At 42.2% G+C, this 17,350-nt stretch overlaps 4 protein-coding genes across 7 annotated transcripts; 2 read left to right on the top strand and 2 right to left on the bottom strand.

The window, feature by feature from the left end:
* Positions 1-1,213: 1,213 nt before the first annotated feature.
* Positions 1,214-3,360, bottom strand: LOC117591490 (T-complex protein 1 subunit zeta-like). The gene is made up of 2 exons (XM_034284778.1): positions 3,127-3,360; positions 1,214-2,740 (listed from the first exon to the last, which is right to left on the bottom strand). The coding sequence occupies exons 1-2, from the start codon at positions 3,261-3,263 to the stop codon at positions 1,282-1,284; spliced, it is 1,596 nt and encodes a 531-aa protein (XP_034140669.1). The 5' UTR covers positions 3,264-3,360; the 3' UTR covers positions 1,214-1,281.
* Positions 3,361-4,813: 1,453 nt separating this feature from the next.
* On the top strand, positions 4,814-7,025 carry LOC117591493 (phosphatidylinositol 4,5-bisphosphate 5-phosphatase A). Its single transcript, XM_034284784.1, has one exon. It carries the CDS (start codon positions 5,064-5,066, stop codon positions 6,579-6,581), a length of 1,518 nt encoding a protein of 505 aa, XP_034140675.1. The 5' UTR covers positions 4,814-5,063; the 3' UTR covers positions 6,582-7,025.
* Positions 7,026-9,535: 2,510 nt separating this feature from the next.
* On the bottom strand, positions 9,536-10,747 carry LOC117591494 (ubiquitin-conjugating enzyme E2 G2). Its single transcript, XM_034284785.1, has 4 exons — positions 10,523-10,747; positions 10,266-10,347; positions 9,937-10,196; positions 9,536-9,871 (listed from the first exon to the last, which is right to left on the bottom strand). The coding sequence occupies exons 1-4, from the start codon at positions 10,563-10,565 to the stop codon at positions 9,753-9,755; spliced, it is 504 nt and encodes a 167-aa protein (XP_034140676.1). The 5' UTR covers positions 10,566-10,747; the 3' UTR covers positions 9,536-9,752.
* Positions 10,748-13,954: 3,207 nt separating this feature from the next.
* On the top strand, positions 13,955-15,613 carry LOC117591492 (WD repeat-containing protein 18). Of its 4 annotated transcripts, none has more exons than XM_034284780.1 (3): positions 13,955-14,747; positions 14,796-15,399; positions 15,466-15,613. In XM_034284780.1, exons 1-3 carry the CDS (start codon positions 13,980-13,982, stop codon positions 15,519-15,521), a joined length of 1,428 nt encoding a protein of 475 aa, XP_034140671.1. In that variant the 5' UTR covers positions 13,955-13,979; the 3' UTR covers positions 15,522-15,613. The 4 variants fall into 4 exon arrangements, with proteins under 4 accessions (XP_034140671.1, XP_034140670.1, XP_034140672.1 ...); XM_034284781.1 differs by lacking the exon at positions 15,466-15,613 and having other exon boundaries at positions 13,956-14,747; positions 14,796-15,139; positions 15,207-15,239; XM_034284782.1 differs by having other exon boundaries at positions 14,428-14,483; positions 14,551-14,747; positions 14,796-15,613.
* Positions 15,614-17,350: the final 1,737 nt, after the last annotated feature.

The raw sequence follows: 17,350 nt of genomic DNA, 5'->3' as shown, positions 1-17,350 counted from the left end.
GAGCCGCACGCTGCACGCAAAAAAAAAAACGAGAGTTGACGTGTGAGACGTTTCTTACGCGTCAAAACTTTTATACACGGTACTCAGTCCTTGTCCTTGTTGTGTTTGACACTTTACATTTTGTATACATCTGTCATCTACATAAGTTTTCACGCCAACACGCTCTTTTCGCTCGCCCCCCCCTCCCCTAGAGCCGCACACGGCAGTCACTGCAGAGGCAGAGGCGCGGCAGAGGCAGAGGCCGCACACTGCAGAAGCAGAGAGTGTATGAGAGAATGTGAACAAAACAACAAAAGCTGCTAGACGGGGTGGGTTTGGCCACTGCAAATTAATTTCTTCATTCTGGCTATAATAATGAACCTATCTGATCCCAATTCGGTGATCTGATAGATATGGTCATCATTAAAATTGTGGACACAGCAGATTTTCGCACAAACAGAAATTGATATATCAAATCGGCTATTAATGCCGATCAAGACTAAATATACTATATTGAGTCGGAAATGTTTTCATCTGTGCGATACGCATGTCACAAATCGAGTATACCTCGTTAACTTTTTGAGACAGAGTCTTATTCCAGAAGAAACATATAAAGGTTTTTAGGAAAACCCGAACACTATCAGAAAATGTGATCTAATCTGAATTCGAAATCACAAACATACATACATGTGTACATACATAAATATATACATACATATCTATGCACCTGCATATGTATAAAAGATAGTTAAACAGCTGAAACACAGAAAAAACGCTGCCAAATGTTGAAACAAACAAGCTAAACACCAGTCAACTACAACTTCATCCAACCAGATTGGAGTCATCCATAACAAGCTGATTCAATGAAAATATCCATGGCATTAAGTAATTGTGTTATAACCATTACCACTATATCACCTATAACATTTTCTAAATTCATATGTAATTTACCATTACGATTGCGGTTTCAGCAACAGATGAAATTAAAAACAACTGTATTCAATTATAATTTTAGCATTTAATTTTAAACAAATGGTTTGTATTAATTAAACATTAAAGAAAAAAATAATAGACAAAAAAACTTTATTCAATATTAGCTTTTGATTTTAAGCCAATTTGATGTATTAATAAGCAGTATTCTTAATAGAAAAACTAGAAATGTATTATCTTGATGGTGTGTGTATATGTGAATACTTTCAACCGCGTACAACTTCAATTTCGTGTAGTTCTGAACTGTGGTTTTAGTCGCGGGTATAAGTTGCGCATTTACTTGATTAACTGAGTGACTATGGGGTTCTGAGACTAGCCCTTGAGGCTGGTCATTCCCGCACGCATGACCTCGTCGACGAGCAGGAGGTTGCTGGCAATTATGGAGCACGAGTTGAGGATCTGCTTTTTGACGATGTAGTTGTCGTAGACACCCATATCGACAGGCTTCATGGGCTCACCGGTGGCCAGATCAAGTCCAACTAGGTCTGAGTGCAAGCGATCTTCAACGGTAAGCTTCACGATAGTGTCCTGGGCATCGTATCCACTGTTAACAGCTAGCGATTTGGGTATCACCAGCAGAGCATCGGCAAAGGCTTGTACTGATAGACGCGCCTTACCCTTGATGGTGTCTTTGTACGCTACCAGCTCGTTATAGGCACGCACTTCGAAAGCGCCAGCACCAGGTATGAGAACCTTATCTGCAATTGTATTGTTGATAGCTCTCAGGCCATCTCGGATGGCATCCTTGATCTGGGTAATGGTGTGCCTGTTAGGTCCCTTAATCAAAATGGTGACCGAAAGTGGATTTTTGCAGTCCTCCACAAATGTGTACTTGTTCTCACCGAGGACATGCTCGTAAACGACACCCGCGTAGCCTAAATGCTCCTCTTGAAGATCATCAAAGGAGTTCATGGCGGTACCGCCGCAAGCAAGAGCCAAACGCTCCATATTGCGTCGTTTGGCGCGACGCAGAGCCAGAATTCCCTCCTTAGCAAGGGCATCTAAAGAAATAGGATCTATTCCCTTCTGGTTGATCAACGCGAAAGTCTTGTCTGTGCCATCGCACACCGAACGTTTCAGTTCAATCACCTTTTTCACACGCTGATCTATAAACTCACGCTCAGCGCGGACGAAAGCTTCGCGTTCTTCGGCCGTCTTGTAGAAGAATCCAGAGTTGACCTCAGCTTTCTCGTACTCCAGGGAAACATTGGCAGTGAGAATGTAGACATTTTCCAGCCGCTTGGGCATATCCGGATGGCGAGCGCCGTGGTCCATGACCAGACCACGCACAAGCTGGGTGTCTGTGTCAGTCTTGTGCTGCATTTCCATCAGCTCAACCATGTGCAGATCAACGGGCTTCTTGTCATTAGCTATGGTCAGAACAGCGTCCACACACACCTCGGTGAGCAGGTCGGCCAAGGCTGGATGCACTTTGGTCTTCAGACTGGTGTTTGCGATCTCAACTAAATTCTTCTTGTTAATTTCAACAGGAACTTTTACCTTGTCTAGGACCTCTAGCGCCTTGTCGCGGGCCTTCTCAAATCCTTCGGCCATGATGCGGGGATGCAGACCCTCAGATAAATAAATATCGGCCTGCTTGAGAAGTTCTCCGATCAGCATCACTGTGGTGGTGGTACCATCCCCAGTGGAATCATCTTGGGCCGTGCTGGCCCTGGCAATCATAGAAGCAGTTGGATGCTGGATCTGCATTTCATGCAGTAGGACATTGCCATCCTTGGTTATCTTAATATCCCCGGCTCCAGAGACCAACCTAGAATGTTCGATACATTTGTGTTAGTGCGCATGCTTCAAGCTCGTGAGTCATTTTTTACGGTTGAGCTATCCCGGCTAACAGCAAGGCAAACATTTTGTGAGATAATTTCACTTGCCATGACATAGACCATACAATTTAGTTTCTTTGTTAGTATTATTTGTTCTAACATTCACTGGAATCGCTGAGTTTGGAGCTGAATTCGGTTTTACAGTAACGTCTGCTGGACGATGACGCATGCCGCTATTACAATTCATTTCTAACCTTAAACATCATGAAGCGACGCAGCTGTGTCTGAATACATGCTTTATAATTGCGGGCTATCGCTAACTTCACTTAAACTCTGGTGGGTAGGATAAGTCTTAATAACAAAGCCTTTTTCTTACATTTTTACTGTTCCTTTGGGACCTAAGTTGGTACGCATCACATCCTGCAGACCCTTGGCGGCGCTTATGTTGATGGACAGAGCCTGAGCGGCACGGGCAAACTCAGCCTTCGGATTCAGCAAACTAATCGAAGCCATTATATTTCAGAGTTTAATGGTATTCTATTTAATTTTGGTTCAGAACTTGAAAAATTAATATTAGCAACACGCCTTGTCGAAAATTCGGAGTATGACCACAAGAGCGACCGCGGAATTATCGATCAAATATACCGACAGACCCTCGGAAATATACCAAAATATAACCTTTCATTTTCCAAATATACTGTAAATATACCGTAAAATATTTACGGCCCAATATTGTTTTTTGTTATTTAATCGCCATAGCGAAATTGGTTGACCGCAGACGACGAGTCCGCATTGGCCAGGTACTTCAGTTTATGTGGAATATTAGAAAAAAGTCACTGAAAATTTTGAACTCAAATTGTCCTCGATGTTTGCATTTTCTAGAGCTTTTATACTCTCTGAGATCCATGCGCTCAACAAGACGGACGGACAAACGGACAGACAGATATGGTTATGTCGACCATAGGCAGAACCAGCGAGTAACTGCCACCGACGAGGCCTCCTTATAGTTTCTTCATACCTTATAGTTTCTTTATGCCTTATAGTTTCTTCATGGTTTCTTCATGTTCGAGACTCTCTTCAACTCTCCTCTCTCTCAACGGCACCGTTGATCGCCTTACCCATGAAGAAACTATAAGGAGGTCTCGTCGGAGAAACGAAGCAGAACGTGCGAGTGAAAAGTGCGAGTGAGAGGGCTCTCGCTGCAAGTGCGAGGGCAACGACAGTGGAGTGTGCTGATCATGAAGAAAACATTCGTCCGCAACCAACCTTCCGCGTCGACAAGCAAACGAGCACTGAACCTAGGGCAGAACCAGCGAGTAACTCTGCCACCGACGAGGCCTCCTTATAGTTTCTTCATGGCCTTGCCCATAAAGTAACTATATAAGGAGGTCTCGTCGAAAAAAATTATGGACTAGTGCGAGTGAAAAGTGCGAGTGAAAGGGCTCTCGATGTAAGTGTGAGGGCAACGACAATGGAGTGTGCTGATTAATCATTTGAAGGCAATGTGAAAAAACATAATAATTGTATCATAGTTTAATTTTTAATAGTTTGCTACATAATAGTAGCCTGTGTTCTGAAAAAATAAACATTTAAAAAAAAATTTAAAAAAAAATTTGTCCGCAACCAACCTTCCGCGTCGACAAGCAAACGTGCACTAAGAATTGGGTAACGCAGCGAGTAACTCTGCCACCGACGAGGCCTCCTTATATAGTTGCTTTATGGCCTTGCCCCTTCACCATTCGACCGGCCAACCACCAACAAAATACTTCCAAGTACATCTAGTATTTTGCCATCGATTTCCTTCGATGCAACAATTTTTCGTGCTGCTAGCAACATACCAACGAATACCACACAAATACCATCAGTACCACAAAAATACTATCGATACCACAAAATACTATCGTCTGACTTTCTGGATTATTTCGGCGTTTTTTTGTCGATCTGAGTACTGCCTGGCGTACAGCCGCTAGTCTTATCGGTTCCATACGCTTTAAAGCTACTAGGCTTTAAACGGGAAACTAAATTGAACCGATATATATCGTGTCCCCGTGTTACAAAATATATTCACACCCATAACAGCGAACTAACAGCTACCAAATACTCAGTAAACATATAAGTCAAAAAAGCTGTTCTGTCGTAATCTAACCAATTACAAGCGAAATCAGATTGCACACATAACTGGTCTGGTCTTGCTGGTCTTTATATTGCAGCAAGGCAAATCAGTTCTCCGCTATTAAACGTCCACAGGTAGCCCCACCGAGCTAAAACATATAGTGTAGGTATTTTTATAAGTTTTTATCATCTGTGCACACAATGAGCCACAAGAAAGACCACAGCTCAAGCCCAGAGAGAACAAACGATGACAAGGAGGCTGCTGTTGGCAATCCACACCAACAGCTGGAAACCTATCGAGTCTATGTTGTCACCTGGAATGTAGGCAGTCGCTTTCCGGACAATGTATCACTGCGCCAACTGCTCAGCTTGCATGATACAAGCGATGCTGCGGTCTCGGAAGAACACTTGCCAGATATATATGCCATTGGACTGCAGGAGGTAAACGCCCAGCCGCAGCAACAGGTTTTAAGCTTGTTTAAGGAGGACCCGTGGACGCACAAGGCAAAGGAGCTTCTGCGCAGCTACAACTATGTAGCCGTAAAGTCGGAGCAAATGCAGGGCCTGCTTCTGACCATGTTTGTTCGTCGCCCTCACGTGGAGCACCTGCATGACATCGAGTCGGAGTTCACGCGTACCGGCTTTGGTGGCATTTGGGGTAACAAGGGCGCGGTTAGCGTTCGTTTCACAATGTATGGCTGTGGACTGGCCTTTGTGGTGGCCCACTTGGCTGCGCACGACCATCAACTAGATGAACGGATCGACGACTATAAACAAATACTGGAGAGCCATCATTATCATGTGAAACACTATCGTGAGATCTACGACCACGACTATGTATTTTGGTTTGGTGATCTCAACTTTCGTCTGCATGGCAACGACTCCTCGACAGAGGTCAGGGAGGCGTTGCGAGATGAAAGCCAGCACGAAGCTCTTATAAAGCGAGATCAGCTGTTACATGTTCGAGAACACACACGGCAGGCTTTCCAAGTTATGCACGAACGAACGCCTGCATTTCCACCCACGTTTAAGTTCAAGGAGGGAACCTCCGAGTACGATATGAAGCGTCGTCCCGCCTGGACGGATCGGATCATGTACGCAGTGCAGCCGTCAAATCGTCAACGTGGTATGCAGCTGTCCATTGAACAGTCCTCGTACAAATCCCACCCAGTCTACACCATCAGCGACCACAAGCCGGTTACAAGTGAATTTACAATTAAGCTCTATCCGAATGTTCGAGCTCAAGGTGTGACGTTCTCCACGATTGCGTTGTGGCGCATTGGTGACGAGAACACCGTGGAGTACCGCAAGCAGGTGGAGTTCGAAGAAGGACCCCATGACTGGATAGGCATATACCCAATTGACTATTCTAGTCTGGCGCAATATTCTGCATATGAGTACGTTAACCAGGCCGAGTCGCCCACCTCATCGGACTATAACGACGAGCGAGATTACTTTGATACGCCTGCCCGGCATCGGCATGGCCGCCACCATCACCAGAATCGCCAGCGTCTGCGTCGCCAACAGGAGTCTAACGGAGAGCACGTGCGCATCGATTTTGCCGACGATGTGGAGCTACGGCATGGTGAGCAGTACCTGCTCATCTACTTTCGCAGCACAGGATTGAGGGGTGTCACCAGCTTGTCGGGGATCAGCAACGTGTTTGTGGCTGAAAAACGAAGCGGTTCTCCTTATCGGACCGAGTACAATGTTGACTAGCTAGCCGAATAGCTGGACGTCAGTATAATGTAGACCAACCTGCGTTTGTTTTCCCCAATCAACTGTATCCATTCTTGTGTATAATTGTAATTTTCATTACAAAGACCCCGATATGATATGTGCAATATGTCTAAATGTCCACAGAGGACTTGTACATACTTATATGTTTATATGTACATATATGTGGACATTCTTTTAGTTATACATACATATACATATGTACATATATTTTCATAGAATTATACAAAAGTTGAACAAATAATTTCGCTATTGATATTGCTGTGTCACGGGTTTCAAATAATTGAACCGGTTTGTCTATTTCGAAGCGAATAATTTTAGGTACTGGCAAGCATGTGCTGCTGTGACTCATCCCACTATGTGCTACAAAATAGGCAATGTTATGTGACCCCAGATGACTCCACTTTTAACTCGTACAAAATATAACGGGAAGGGACGTGTGAGACGCTTCTTACGCGTCACAACTTTTATACTCGGCACTCAGGACTACATCTAGATGTAGAAGACATCGCCAACTACTAGATATCGTTCACATTACAGAACACGTAGTAAAAAGCCTACTAAATAAAATGCATCAAAAAAATTGGATCAGTTAATTTTCCAAGTATTTTCCAATATATGAGATATTTAAAACAGCAATAAAATTGGTACTTTTTCCCTGCACATTCTGTGCAATAATGACCGCTAGGTTTCACAGCAGATTTTTCATAAGTGGCGCCATCTATGAAAATTTCTTATACGCAACTTTGGTCATTTTTTTTTCTAATACAGAGCGTTAAAAACCGAGTCTTGGGTTTAACTTTTAAAAATTTGCTTTTGGCCACTGTTTCCGCAACTCCTCGCAACCAGTTCGGAATCAAAATCTCGAAATAAAAAGCCAAGTGCTGCTGTTCGACCGAGTCGGAATTCAAATCAATTTAATCTCTTCTTCTTTTCAATTTCGATATTCACCTATTAAATGCATGTTCTTCCCCTTTCTCTATCGTATTCACACATTACATGTATGTTCTACAATGTATATATATATGTATATGTATATATGTACATGTATGGCTACAATTTGGTGATCTGATAGATATGGCCATTCCCTACGGAATGGCGTTTTTAGTTTTCTTTTATCTTCAAAATTGTAGGTTTGGTAGGTTTTCGCCCTTTTGCGGGGGCGGAAGGAGGCGTGGCTCATTTTAGAAAAACACTGGTTTTAGTGTGAGCATATAGCAGTCTGGATGCAAAATTTGGTGGCTCTAGCTCTTATAGTCTCTGAGAACTAGCCGACAAACAAGACGGACAGACAGACATGGCTCTATCGACTCGGCTATTGATGCTGATCAAGAATATATATACTTTATGGGGTCGGAAACTCTTCCTTCTGTGCGTTACATACAACCGTTATTCGCACAAATACAGTATACCCTATTTACTCTTCGAGTACCGGGTATAAAAAGAACAATTAATAAATACTAAGTGCCGTAAACATATCCTGTTTTAGCTTAAGAAGTAACTGGCATACGAAATTTGTGTGTTCTTAATGAGTAAAGAAATATTTCCAGTGGAGCTTATATATTTGCGATGGATTGGTGAATACATGCATATGTATGTACATATGTATGCATACAAATTTATGTATATTTATCATAACATTCCCTAACTGCTTTTTTAAATATATAGTTATTTACAGCAACATTTATTGCAATATAAATTTACATATTTGAAATTATTATATAAAAAGGCAAAGGCTTTCAAACTAAAACATTTCTGCAAAAGTTGCACTAAATTCGTAAGTTAGCTTTTGCAGATCGCAGTATAAACGTGTACATACATATACTAAGTATGTATTTGTTTTTATGTACATATATAAATAAACATAAAAACGAGAAGGGACGTGTGAGACGGCTCTTACGCGTCACAATTTTATACCCGGTAGTACTACATCTGTACCTTAGCGGTTTTTTGTCAAATTTTACATTTTTCCCTTATCTTTCATCTACATCTACAACACTTCTCACACCAACACGCTCCTTTAGCTAGCCCCCCATCCCTAGACCCACACACTGCAGACTCGCGGCAGAGGCAGTGGCCGCACACAGCAGAAGCAGAGTGTGAATGAGAGAATGTGAAAAAAAAAATATAAGCTGCGGGGTGGGGTGGGTTTAGCCACTTCTTACTAATTTCTTCATTCTGGCTATAATAATGGTCCAATCGGATCCCAATTTGGTGATCTGATAGATATGGTCATTCCCTACGGAATGGTTTTATCTTCAAAATTGTAGGTTTGCGAGGTTTTCGCCCTTTTGAGGGGGCGGTAGGGGGCTCGGCTCATTCTTTAAATACTCTTGTAACAGTGTGAGGATACAGAAGTCTGGATGCAAAATTTGGTGGCTCTAGCATTTATGGTCTCTGAGATCCAGGTGCTCAACAAGACGGACGGACGGACAGACAGACATGACAGACAATCGACTCGGCTATTGATGCTGATCAAGAATATATATACTTTATGGGGTCGGAAACGTTTCCTTCTGTGTGTTACATACATTCACTTTGTGCACAAATACAATATACCCTATTGACTCTTCGAGTACCGGGTATAATTGACATCAAACTCGTCTGCTGCTTTAATTTACTTTTCCTTTAACTATTTAACCATTTTAGTGGTGTGTCATTGCCAGATGCCACACCAGGTGTTCCCATCAACAGACAAACTGAAAAGAGGTTTTAATTACTGTCCATTCTCTTATTAATTATTATTTCGATCATAGAACAATACGTGATAGTGCACACAAGTCCACTAAACTGTTGTGCACAGGACCCAATATATACATACATATGTATGTATATATACGCCTCCAGAGTGTAACGATGAACAAATATTCATTGCAGCTCCTTCAAATCGGGGGGACATTGACAGATGTTGTCCGAAATACTTATATCAACATGAATAGTGTGTAGAATACTTAAGTCGGGATAAACTGTTGCCCGCTTGTAGCTAACAGCCGATTTTATTGCTATGTTTCTTGAATCTTGCTAATGTGAAAGGATGTCATCGGTTGAGGGTACAGTAGGACTTACGAGGCTATTCCACGACAATCCGCCCGGATCATAGTTGAATTTCAGTTGGGTAGGATGAATCTAGTTGGACAGCGACTGAACTCTGGCTTATGTTGGCAATCCGAGTGTTTTTCGCACCAGACGTCGAGCGATACTATTAAACTCCTCCCTTCGTTCGCGCCACATAATGGCCGCATCGACATTGGCGCCACTCTCGTCGTTGGGTTCTAACAGTAAGAGCCAGTCATAAGATCAGCGGCAATTCGGCGTGTGCCGACGAAGCTTTACTCACCCGCCAGCATGCTGACCACACTTAGCAAGATCTTTTCCACGCTTTGGACAGGACTCCAGCGTTCAGCCGACAGCTCGTAGCCCAAGGGATCGTCCCCGGGCGCATGTAATATTGATATGCAAACGCGGCCATCAGAAAAGATGTTTGGATGGAACATATCACAAGTGAATTTCATTTTTGGCGGACTCAGTGGGTAGTCGGGTGGAAAAACGAGTCGGGCGGGAAATACGCCTCCCTCGAAGCAAGTGCCCTCGGGTCCACTGCAAAGTACAAAGAATGGATACAACTATAAATGACAAGGCAGTACGATCGTTAGAACCAGTACTCACGCAATTAGCGCCTCCCATTCGAAGAAGTTGTCTTCACTAACGGGACCAGCTACAATTCCTTCCGGTGGATCAAGCGTTAACTCTGTGAGAATCATGCCATTCAGCTGATCAACAAAAATTGTAAAATGTTTGTCGCAGACGAAGGGCTTATGCAGTATTTGGACTTTGGCGGACAACATCGACAACATACTCAATGCCAACCCAACACCCGCACCCGCGCCCGCGTCTACTCACGCACCATCATCCACCACACTTACGTTTATATTCCGCCATCAGGCGACGCAGTGCAGATCCAGCCATTGCCCTTCTCTTCCACTTGAGTCAGTTCAGGTGTCTTTTGCGTCTTTTGCGACGAGCGCAGCGTTCAGAGCTCGGATAAGGCGTCAATTCAGACACGTAGTAGTAAATAAGCTTTGCAATGTTTATATATATAAAATATATTACAAGTGTGAGTTTTTATCAATGTCTGCCCCAAGAAAAAATTTAACTACGTCGGCAGGGTTGCCAGGCTTCCTGAGTTCACTGTTAGCTAAACAGTGCTTCTGCAGCGGCGCACTAGCTCATGAAATAACTATAAGGAGGTCTCGTCGGTGGCAGAATTACTAGTTGCTTCTGCTTATTTTCAGTGCTCGTTTGCTTGTCGACGCAAAATTTTTTTTTTTTTTAAACAAGGACAACTATCGTGTGGCAAACTATTAAAAATTTAATTATGAAACAAATATTAAGTTTTTTCAAGATAAATGCCTTTGCCATTCAAATGATTATTTGCCACACTCCATTGTCGTTACCGTCACTCTTAAAGCGAGTGCCCCTTCACTAGCACTTTTCACTCGCACGTTCTGCTTACCTTTGCCGACGAGACCTCCTTATATAGTTACTTCATGCACTAGCTCACGCTCCGTGTTAACTTACAGTATTATGAATAACGTGAGTCAGTCTAGCCAGACCATTTGCACCATCTCTAATAGTCGTTTTCCACTATACTGCAATACCCAACTAGTCTGAAACCCACAAAAAAGAAATATTCATTTGTGTTGTGTTTGTTGTATTATATGCCATCAACAAGTCTCATTATAATTTATATAAGAAGTACCGAGTATACAATTTAAAATTAATATCTTACATATAGTCGGTATTCATTCGATCTGGGTAGAGCTAGCTGCGAAAATGTCTGTCGAACAAAAAACAGAGATGATTTCTTATCGTTTGCATTTCAGAAGTACTCAGATCGAAAATAGGGGTCGCTAGAAAATCAGGGATGATATTTGTATGAAACCGATTCTACTACCGAACATCTACTTTCTAGCGGTACTCAGATTGAAAAAAAAATTTTCCGAATATATCTAGAAAATCAGCCGATTGTATCTTGTGGTTTCGACGGTAGGTTTTGAGCAGCTCGTAGAAGTTACATTTTGTATATGTTCCGAGAGGCTAGCTAGGAAAGTAAAGTAAAGAGAGTAAAGTCTTAAGCCAAGTATTCAGATCGAAAAACATGTTTGCTTGCAAACTGTGCAATAAATTTTGCTTGCAGCAGAGGAGGAGGAGGACAATCAGCGAAATAAGCGCCGACAGAAAGAAACCAGGACGATCGTCTGCCTATACATTTGGGTATTATAAATCATATAAATATCTGTACAGTTATTGAAACCCATGAAACGATACCCTTTGCATATTCCGCAGTTTGAAAATATGACAGAGAATTTGCATATGTCTAGGAATAACATCTGCAGACTTATTTGATTGGTGGAGCAGCAAGGTCGTGCCAAGGAATATTTGCGCCCTTAGAAAATTTGTAAAACGGCGCCTCCAATCACCCTTCCTATTCAAAATTGGCACGACCCTGTGGAGAAGTACGTTGTTCCAAAAGGAAAACAACTTAAAACATTTTGTTAACAGACCAGCCCGGTCTGTGTCTTTGCAACATGAAGATAGTGGCGTTCAAAAAAGTTAAACAAATAAAAAATGCAAATAAATTCAATATAATCTCATTAATCTATAATCTGCTATTTCTGTTAATTTAATATTAATTATACAATTTACTTATTGTTTAAAAAAACAGATTCTAAATATGAAGAGAGAAAAAAAAAAAAAAATCTATAATAATTGTTTCCTTTTTTTTCCGTTTGATGGCCTTAAGCTCTTTTAGAAGCACGGTGGTCATATATCTTTCAACTTCAGCGGCATTGTTGCCTCCATTTGATTGAGACTTTACCTTCTGTTTGCTAGGTACCCTCTCGGAATAAAGAACAGATCTATATTTGTCGAGCTGCTAGCAACGTACTAACGAATACCGCACAAATACTATCATTACCACAAAATACTATCGGCTGACTTTCTGGATTTATTCGGCCAGTGTTTTTGTTGATCTGAATACTGCCTGGCGTACATCCGGGCATCATCCCTGATTTCTCTCTTTTTTCGATCTGAGTACTAAGCTTTAATGGAGACAAAAATGCCGCTGAAGTGGGAAGATATATGACCACCGTTCTTTTTTATGATTGGTGGCGACGTTTTACAACTTCGACACGGGCCCAAAAATTCTTGGCAACGCCATACTGCTCCACCAATGCAAGAAGGCTGCAGATGTTGTTCTCAGACATAATCATATTCTCCAATACTCATGGCCTTTGAGTCATATTTTTATACCCTTAACTCGAATAGTAAATACCATATAGTAAATACAATATACCATTGTATTTGTGCAAAAAATTGAATATATGTAACGCAAAGTATATACAAATGTACATGTATATATTCTTGAGCAGCATCAATAGCCGAGTCGATATACAAAATAGAGCCACCAAATATTGCATCCAGATGGCTGTGTGCTCACACTGTTACAAGTGTATAGCAAAAATGAGCCCAGCCCCCTTCCGCCCCCGCAAAGTGCGAAAATCTGCTGCGTTCGCAATTTTGAATAACCATTTCTATAAGATGGAATTCGATTGAATCATTATTACAGTCAGAATGAAGAAATTAATTTTCAGTGGCATATTCATTTTGCATATTCTCTCATACCACACTCTGCTTCTGAAGTGTGTGGGTCTAGGGGAGGGGGCTTAGCTAAAAGAGCGTATTGGCGTGACAAATGATGTAGATGTAGATTTAGATGACAAATGTAAAAAAAATTTTAAATATGTAAAAAAAAACCACTAAGGTCCACATGTCCTACCGAGTACCGGGTATAAAAATTACGCGTAAAAAGCGTCTCACAATTCCCTCCTCGTTGAACTGCGGAATGTGCAAAGGGTATTGTAAGATGTGTTTCCATACATATGCTTTTTATTTATGAATTATAATATTCACATCTTTAGAAAAACGGCCCTTCATGTTTTTTTCCCGCAGATACGGGTTAATTCAAATTGTCGTTCCTCCTCCTCCGCTATGACAAGTGCCTTTAATCCCACCAAAATAAGTATCCTGCTTGGATCCATTTTTTATTCAATGTTCTATTAACTTGGTATTCTGTTTTTAAAAATGTTCACAAAGTAAACAAAACAACACAGCTGCCTGAGAAGTGCAACCGTACGGAATGCGGTTTTCACTTTTGGTCACACGCTGCCGCCAGAAAAATTTATTGCACATTTTGCTAGCAAGTTTTTATGTCGGGCTTTAGCTAGCAAACGTGTTTTTGGATCTGAGTAATAGGCTTAAGACGGTATATTTTATCGATAAATCCGCGGCCACACTGCTTATTCTTCACACGTGCTGAAAATGGGAGATGCTGTAGAAGTATTATTTGTCAGCGCCTGCAGCGAGGAAAACACAACTTGCAGTGTCCAGGATCTGCGCACAGGCACCGACCTAATGAAGTACAAGGGTGGCGGGAATGCCCAACACCACAGTCTGGCTATGCTTGGGCTGAATTATGTTCTGGCAGCCAACACAATGAAGCCTCTGCTCCACGTCTGGCCCATTAATAAGCAGGAGCAGATGTTGAGCTTGCGATTTGTGTTGCCCGGCAAGGCCAACGCTATGGCCCTTACTCCAGATGGCGCGTACTTGTTAGTTGGAATACAGGAGAGCATATACATCTGGCACATGAACACCGGCCGCATGCTGAACACCCTTTCGAAACACTACCAAGCCATCACATGCCTGCGCTTCACCGACAATGGCGAGCATTTCATCAGCGCCGGCAAAGATGGGGCCGTACTGGTCTGGGACCTTACCTTCTCAATTGCACCGCTGGACAATGGCAGCCAGGAGGGCAGTGAGCCCCTGTACAGCTTTAACGATCATGGACTGGCTGTGACGGACCTGCACACTGGAATTGGCGGCATTCGCTCCTACCTATACACAGTGTCCTTAGACCGCTGCTGCAAAGTCTATGACCTAAACGGTGGCATTATGCTCCTTAGCATTGTGTTCCCAGTAGCGCTGCACAGCGTGGTTGTCAATAGGATGGAGACTAGTATTTATGTTGGCTCTGCCGAAGGAAAGGCGTTTGTGTTTCACAATTGGCGAGCGCCACGGATGAAGGTGAGTAACTTCAATAATAATTACATGGTTTATCATGGTTTATTTCAGGAATACCATCTGGAGGAGGAGAAAGCTCAGGCATTTATTGGCCATACGGTTGGAAAACCCATAACCTCCTTGGCTCTGACAATGAATGCCCAACAGATGGTCTCGGCCGGAGACGATAAGCAAGTCTGCGTTTGGGATGTTGTGAGTCGGCAGCTCATGAAGAGTATTTCCCAGAATGGAGTGATCACCAATCTGAGAATCCGTCTTCTCAGTCCTGCCGTTTTCCAACCTCAGCACAAGCAGCCACAATTATTCGCAGACAGTCTGAAACGTATGATCAGCCCTCCGGATCCCAATGATTACATAGATTTGCTCATCACCACGGAGTACCCCAAAGGACGCGGCAAACCAAAGAGGAACTTCAACAAATGTAACTTGGATCCGGAAAATAGCAGAATATTGCAAAAAATTCACCACATAAATCTTGGCGAAGATGACGATGCTATTAACTTTAGCGAGAAGACGTTGGAGTCATCTGAGCAATCTCCTAAAGAAGAAGATGTGCCTTCGGACGTTGGCGATTTTGATTGTGATAATATTGAAGAGGAAGATTATGGTGAAGCCGATACTAATTCACCTTCTGTACAGAAGCTTATCGCCGAAAACCGACGCCTTAAAATGGAAAACGAAAAAGTGGCTGAAATCATGTCGAAGTATCTGGCCAACCAATCGAAAAACGTCAAGGCTCCGCCAGAGAGAAACCGCAAAAAAGCTCGCAAAAACTAGTCGTTGGCATCACCCATGCCTTTTCTCTACTTTTCTCGGTAATATATAAAATACGAAATTAAAACTTACAGAAAGCAAAGAGGTTATCCAAACAATATAATTTGTCTTTGGGCGGCTCTTAGAATGTAGATTGTGCCTTTTCATTTATCCGCTGTTAACTTTCGGGCTACGATGAATTGTAATGGAATGAGAGATCTATCTAAATACGCCTTTTTTATACCCGGTACTCGAAGAGTAAATAGGGTATATTGTATTTGTGTGAATAACGGATGTATGTAACGCACAGAAGGAAACGTTTCCGACCTCATAAAGTATATATATTCTTGATCAGCATCAATAGCCAAGTCGATAGAGCCATGTCTGTCTGTCCGTCCGTCTTTTTTGTCGGCTAGTTCTCAGAGACTATAAAAGCTAGAGCCACCAAATTTTGCCTCCAGACTGCTGAATGTTCGCACTGAAACCAGTTTATTTCAAAAATTAGCCCCGCCCCCTTCCGCCACCACAAAAGGGCGAAAACCTCCCAAACCTACAATTTTGAAGATAAGATTTGAAGAAAACTAAAAACGCCATTCCGTAGGGAATGGCCCTATATATCAGATCACCAAATTGGGTTCCGATTAGATCATTATTATAGCCACAATGAAGATGAATGATGAAATTAATTTCCAGTGGCGAAACCCACCCTGTCCCGCAGCTTTTGTTGTTCTTTTCACATTCTCTCATTCACACTCTGCTTCTGCTTCACTCGGCCTCTGCCTCTGCAGACTTTTAACCCACCCCGTCCCGCAGCTTATATTTGTTTATTTTTGTGTGCGGGCGCTGCCTCTGCCTCTGCCGCGAGTCTGCAGTGTGTGGGTCTAGGGAAGGGGAGCGAGCTAAAGGAGCGTGTTGGTGGGAGAAGTGTTGTAGATGTATGACAGATGAAGAAAAAATGTTAAATTTGACCAAACACCGCTAAGGTGCAGAAGTAGTACTGAGTGCCGGGTATAAAAGTTTTGACGCGTAAGAAGCGTCTCACACGTGCCTTCATGTTATTATTAAATTATCGTACATTTTTGTAACGGACAAAAAGAAGCGTTCCGCGCCCAATTAAGTACATATTTGCATACATATATTATTGATCAGCATCAACATCCGAGTCAATAAAGCCATGTATATACATACAACAATTTGTTCGTCCCTTTACGCCTATTTCCCTGAGACCATAAAAGTAGAGCAGAATCCTGCTAGTTTTGCAAAGGCGCAGAAAAAACGTAATTTTCGGTGCGAAAATTTTTAGCAACAAATATTCTTTGGCGACGCACAGAACTCACACACATGGCAAACTCGAATGGTTCATTGCGGAAAGTCCAATAGACCAAGAACAAATCGGACGTCTTGAACATATTTTCTCCGGGACTGAAATCGACTTCTTGTACCCTGTTTGCTTGGGTCATTGGACAAATACATCATAAGACTAGATCAGAAGTTTAAGAAATATAATTCATTATAATGAGGAATATCGTAGTGGCCATTTCCTCGGCATATTAGAATCCGCTTCCCAAGTCCCCAAATGTTTTTGTCACCAAAATGTGAATCCATGAGAGCTTAATATGGATGGGCAGCGATTTCATCCCTAACTGAACTTAAACTTAAAAAAATAAAATTCTCAAATTTCCGGATAAGAAGTCACTGCGTCGAACTGAAGGATCGCAACAACTATCCCGATAATCCACAACGACGGCACAACTTGCATCATTACTCCTGCAAATATTTATACACACATATTAATAAAGGTTTATGTACACAAAACAATCAAAAAAACACTAAGCAATCTTACAAAAAACAAA

The sequence above is a fragment of the Drosophila guanche genome, unplaced genomic scaffold (assembly GCF_900245975.1).
Source record: "Drosophila guanche unplaced genomic scaffold, DGUA_6, whole genome shotgun sequence".
Taxonomy (NCBI): Eukaryota; Metazoa; Arthropoda; class Insecta; order Diptera; family Drosophilidae; genus Drosophila; species Drosophila guanche.
Note: the sequence above shows the minus strand (reverse complement) of the source record. Positions and strands in the feature narration are given on the sequence as shown.

What these genes read in the sequence shown, in the direction of transcription:
- LOC117591490 (XM_034284778.1), bottom strand. Translation starts at nt 3,263, where the DNA reads ATGGCTTCGATTAGTTTGCTGAATCCGAAGGCTGAGTTTGCCCGTGCC. An exon ending in CCCAAAGGAACAGTAAAAAT is followed by an intron (nt 2,741 to 3,126) that starts GTAAGAAAAAGG and finishes CGAACATTCTAG; the next exon opens with GTTGGTCTCTGGAGCCGGGG.
- LOC117591493 (XM_034284784.1), top strand. Translation starts at nt 5,064, where the DNA reads ATGAGCCACAAGAAAGACCACAGCTCAAGCCCAGAGAGAACAAACGAT.
- LOC117591494 (XM_034284785.1), bottom strand. Translation starts at nt 10,565, where the DNA reads ATGGCTGGATCTGCACTGCGTCGCCTGATGGCGGAATATAAAC. An exon ending in CCTGATGGCGGAATATAAAC is followed by an intron (nt 10,348 to 10,522) that starts GTAAGTGTGGTG and finishes TGATTCTCACAG; the next exon opens with AGTTAACGCTTGATCCACCG. An exon ending in TGTGGTCAGCATGCTGGCGG is followed by an intron (nt 9,872 to 9,936) that starts GTGAGTAAAGCT and finishes TCTTACTGTTAG; the next exon opens with AACCCAACGACGAGAGTGGC.
- LOC117591492 (XM_034284779.1), top strand. Translation starts at nt 13,980, where the DNA reads ATGGGAGATGCTGTAGAAGTATTATTTGTCAGCGCCTGCAGCGAGGAA. An exon ending in GGCGAGCGCCACGGATGAAG is followed by an intron (nt 14,748 to 14,795) that starts GTGAGTAACTTC and finishes GGTTTATTTCAG; the next exon opens with GAATACCATCTGGAGGAGGA.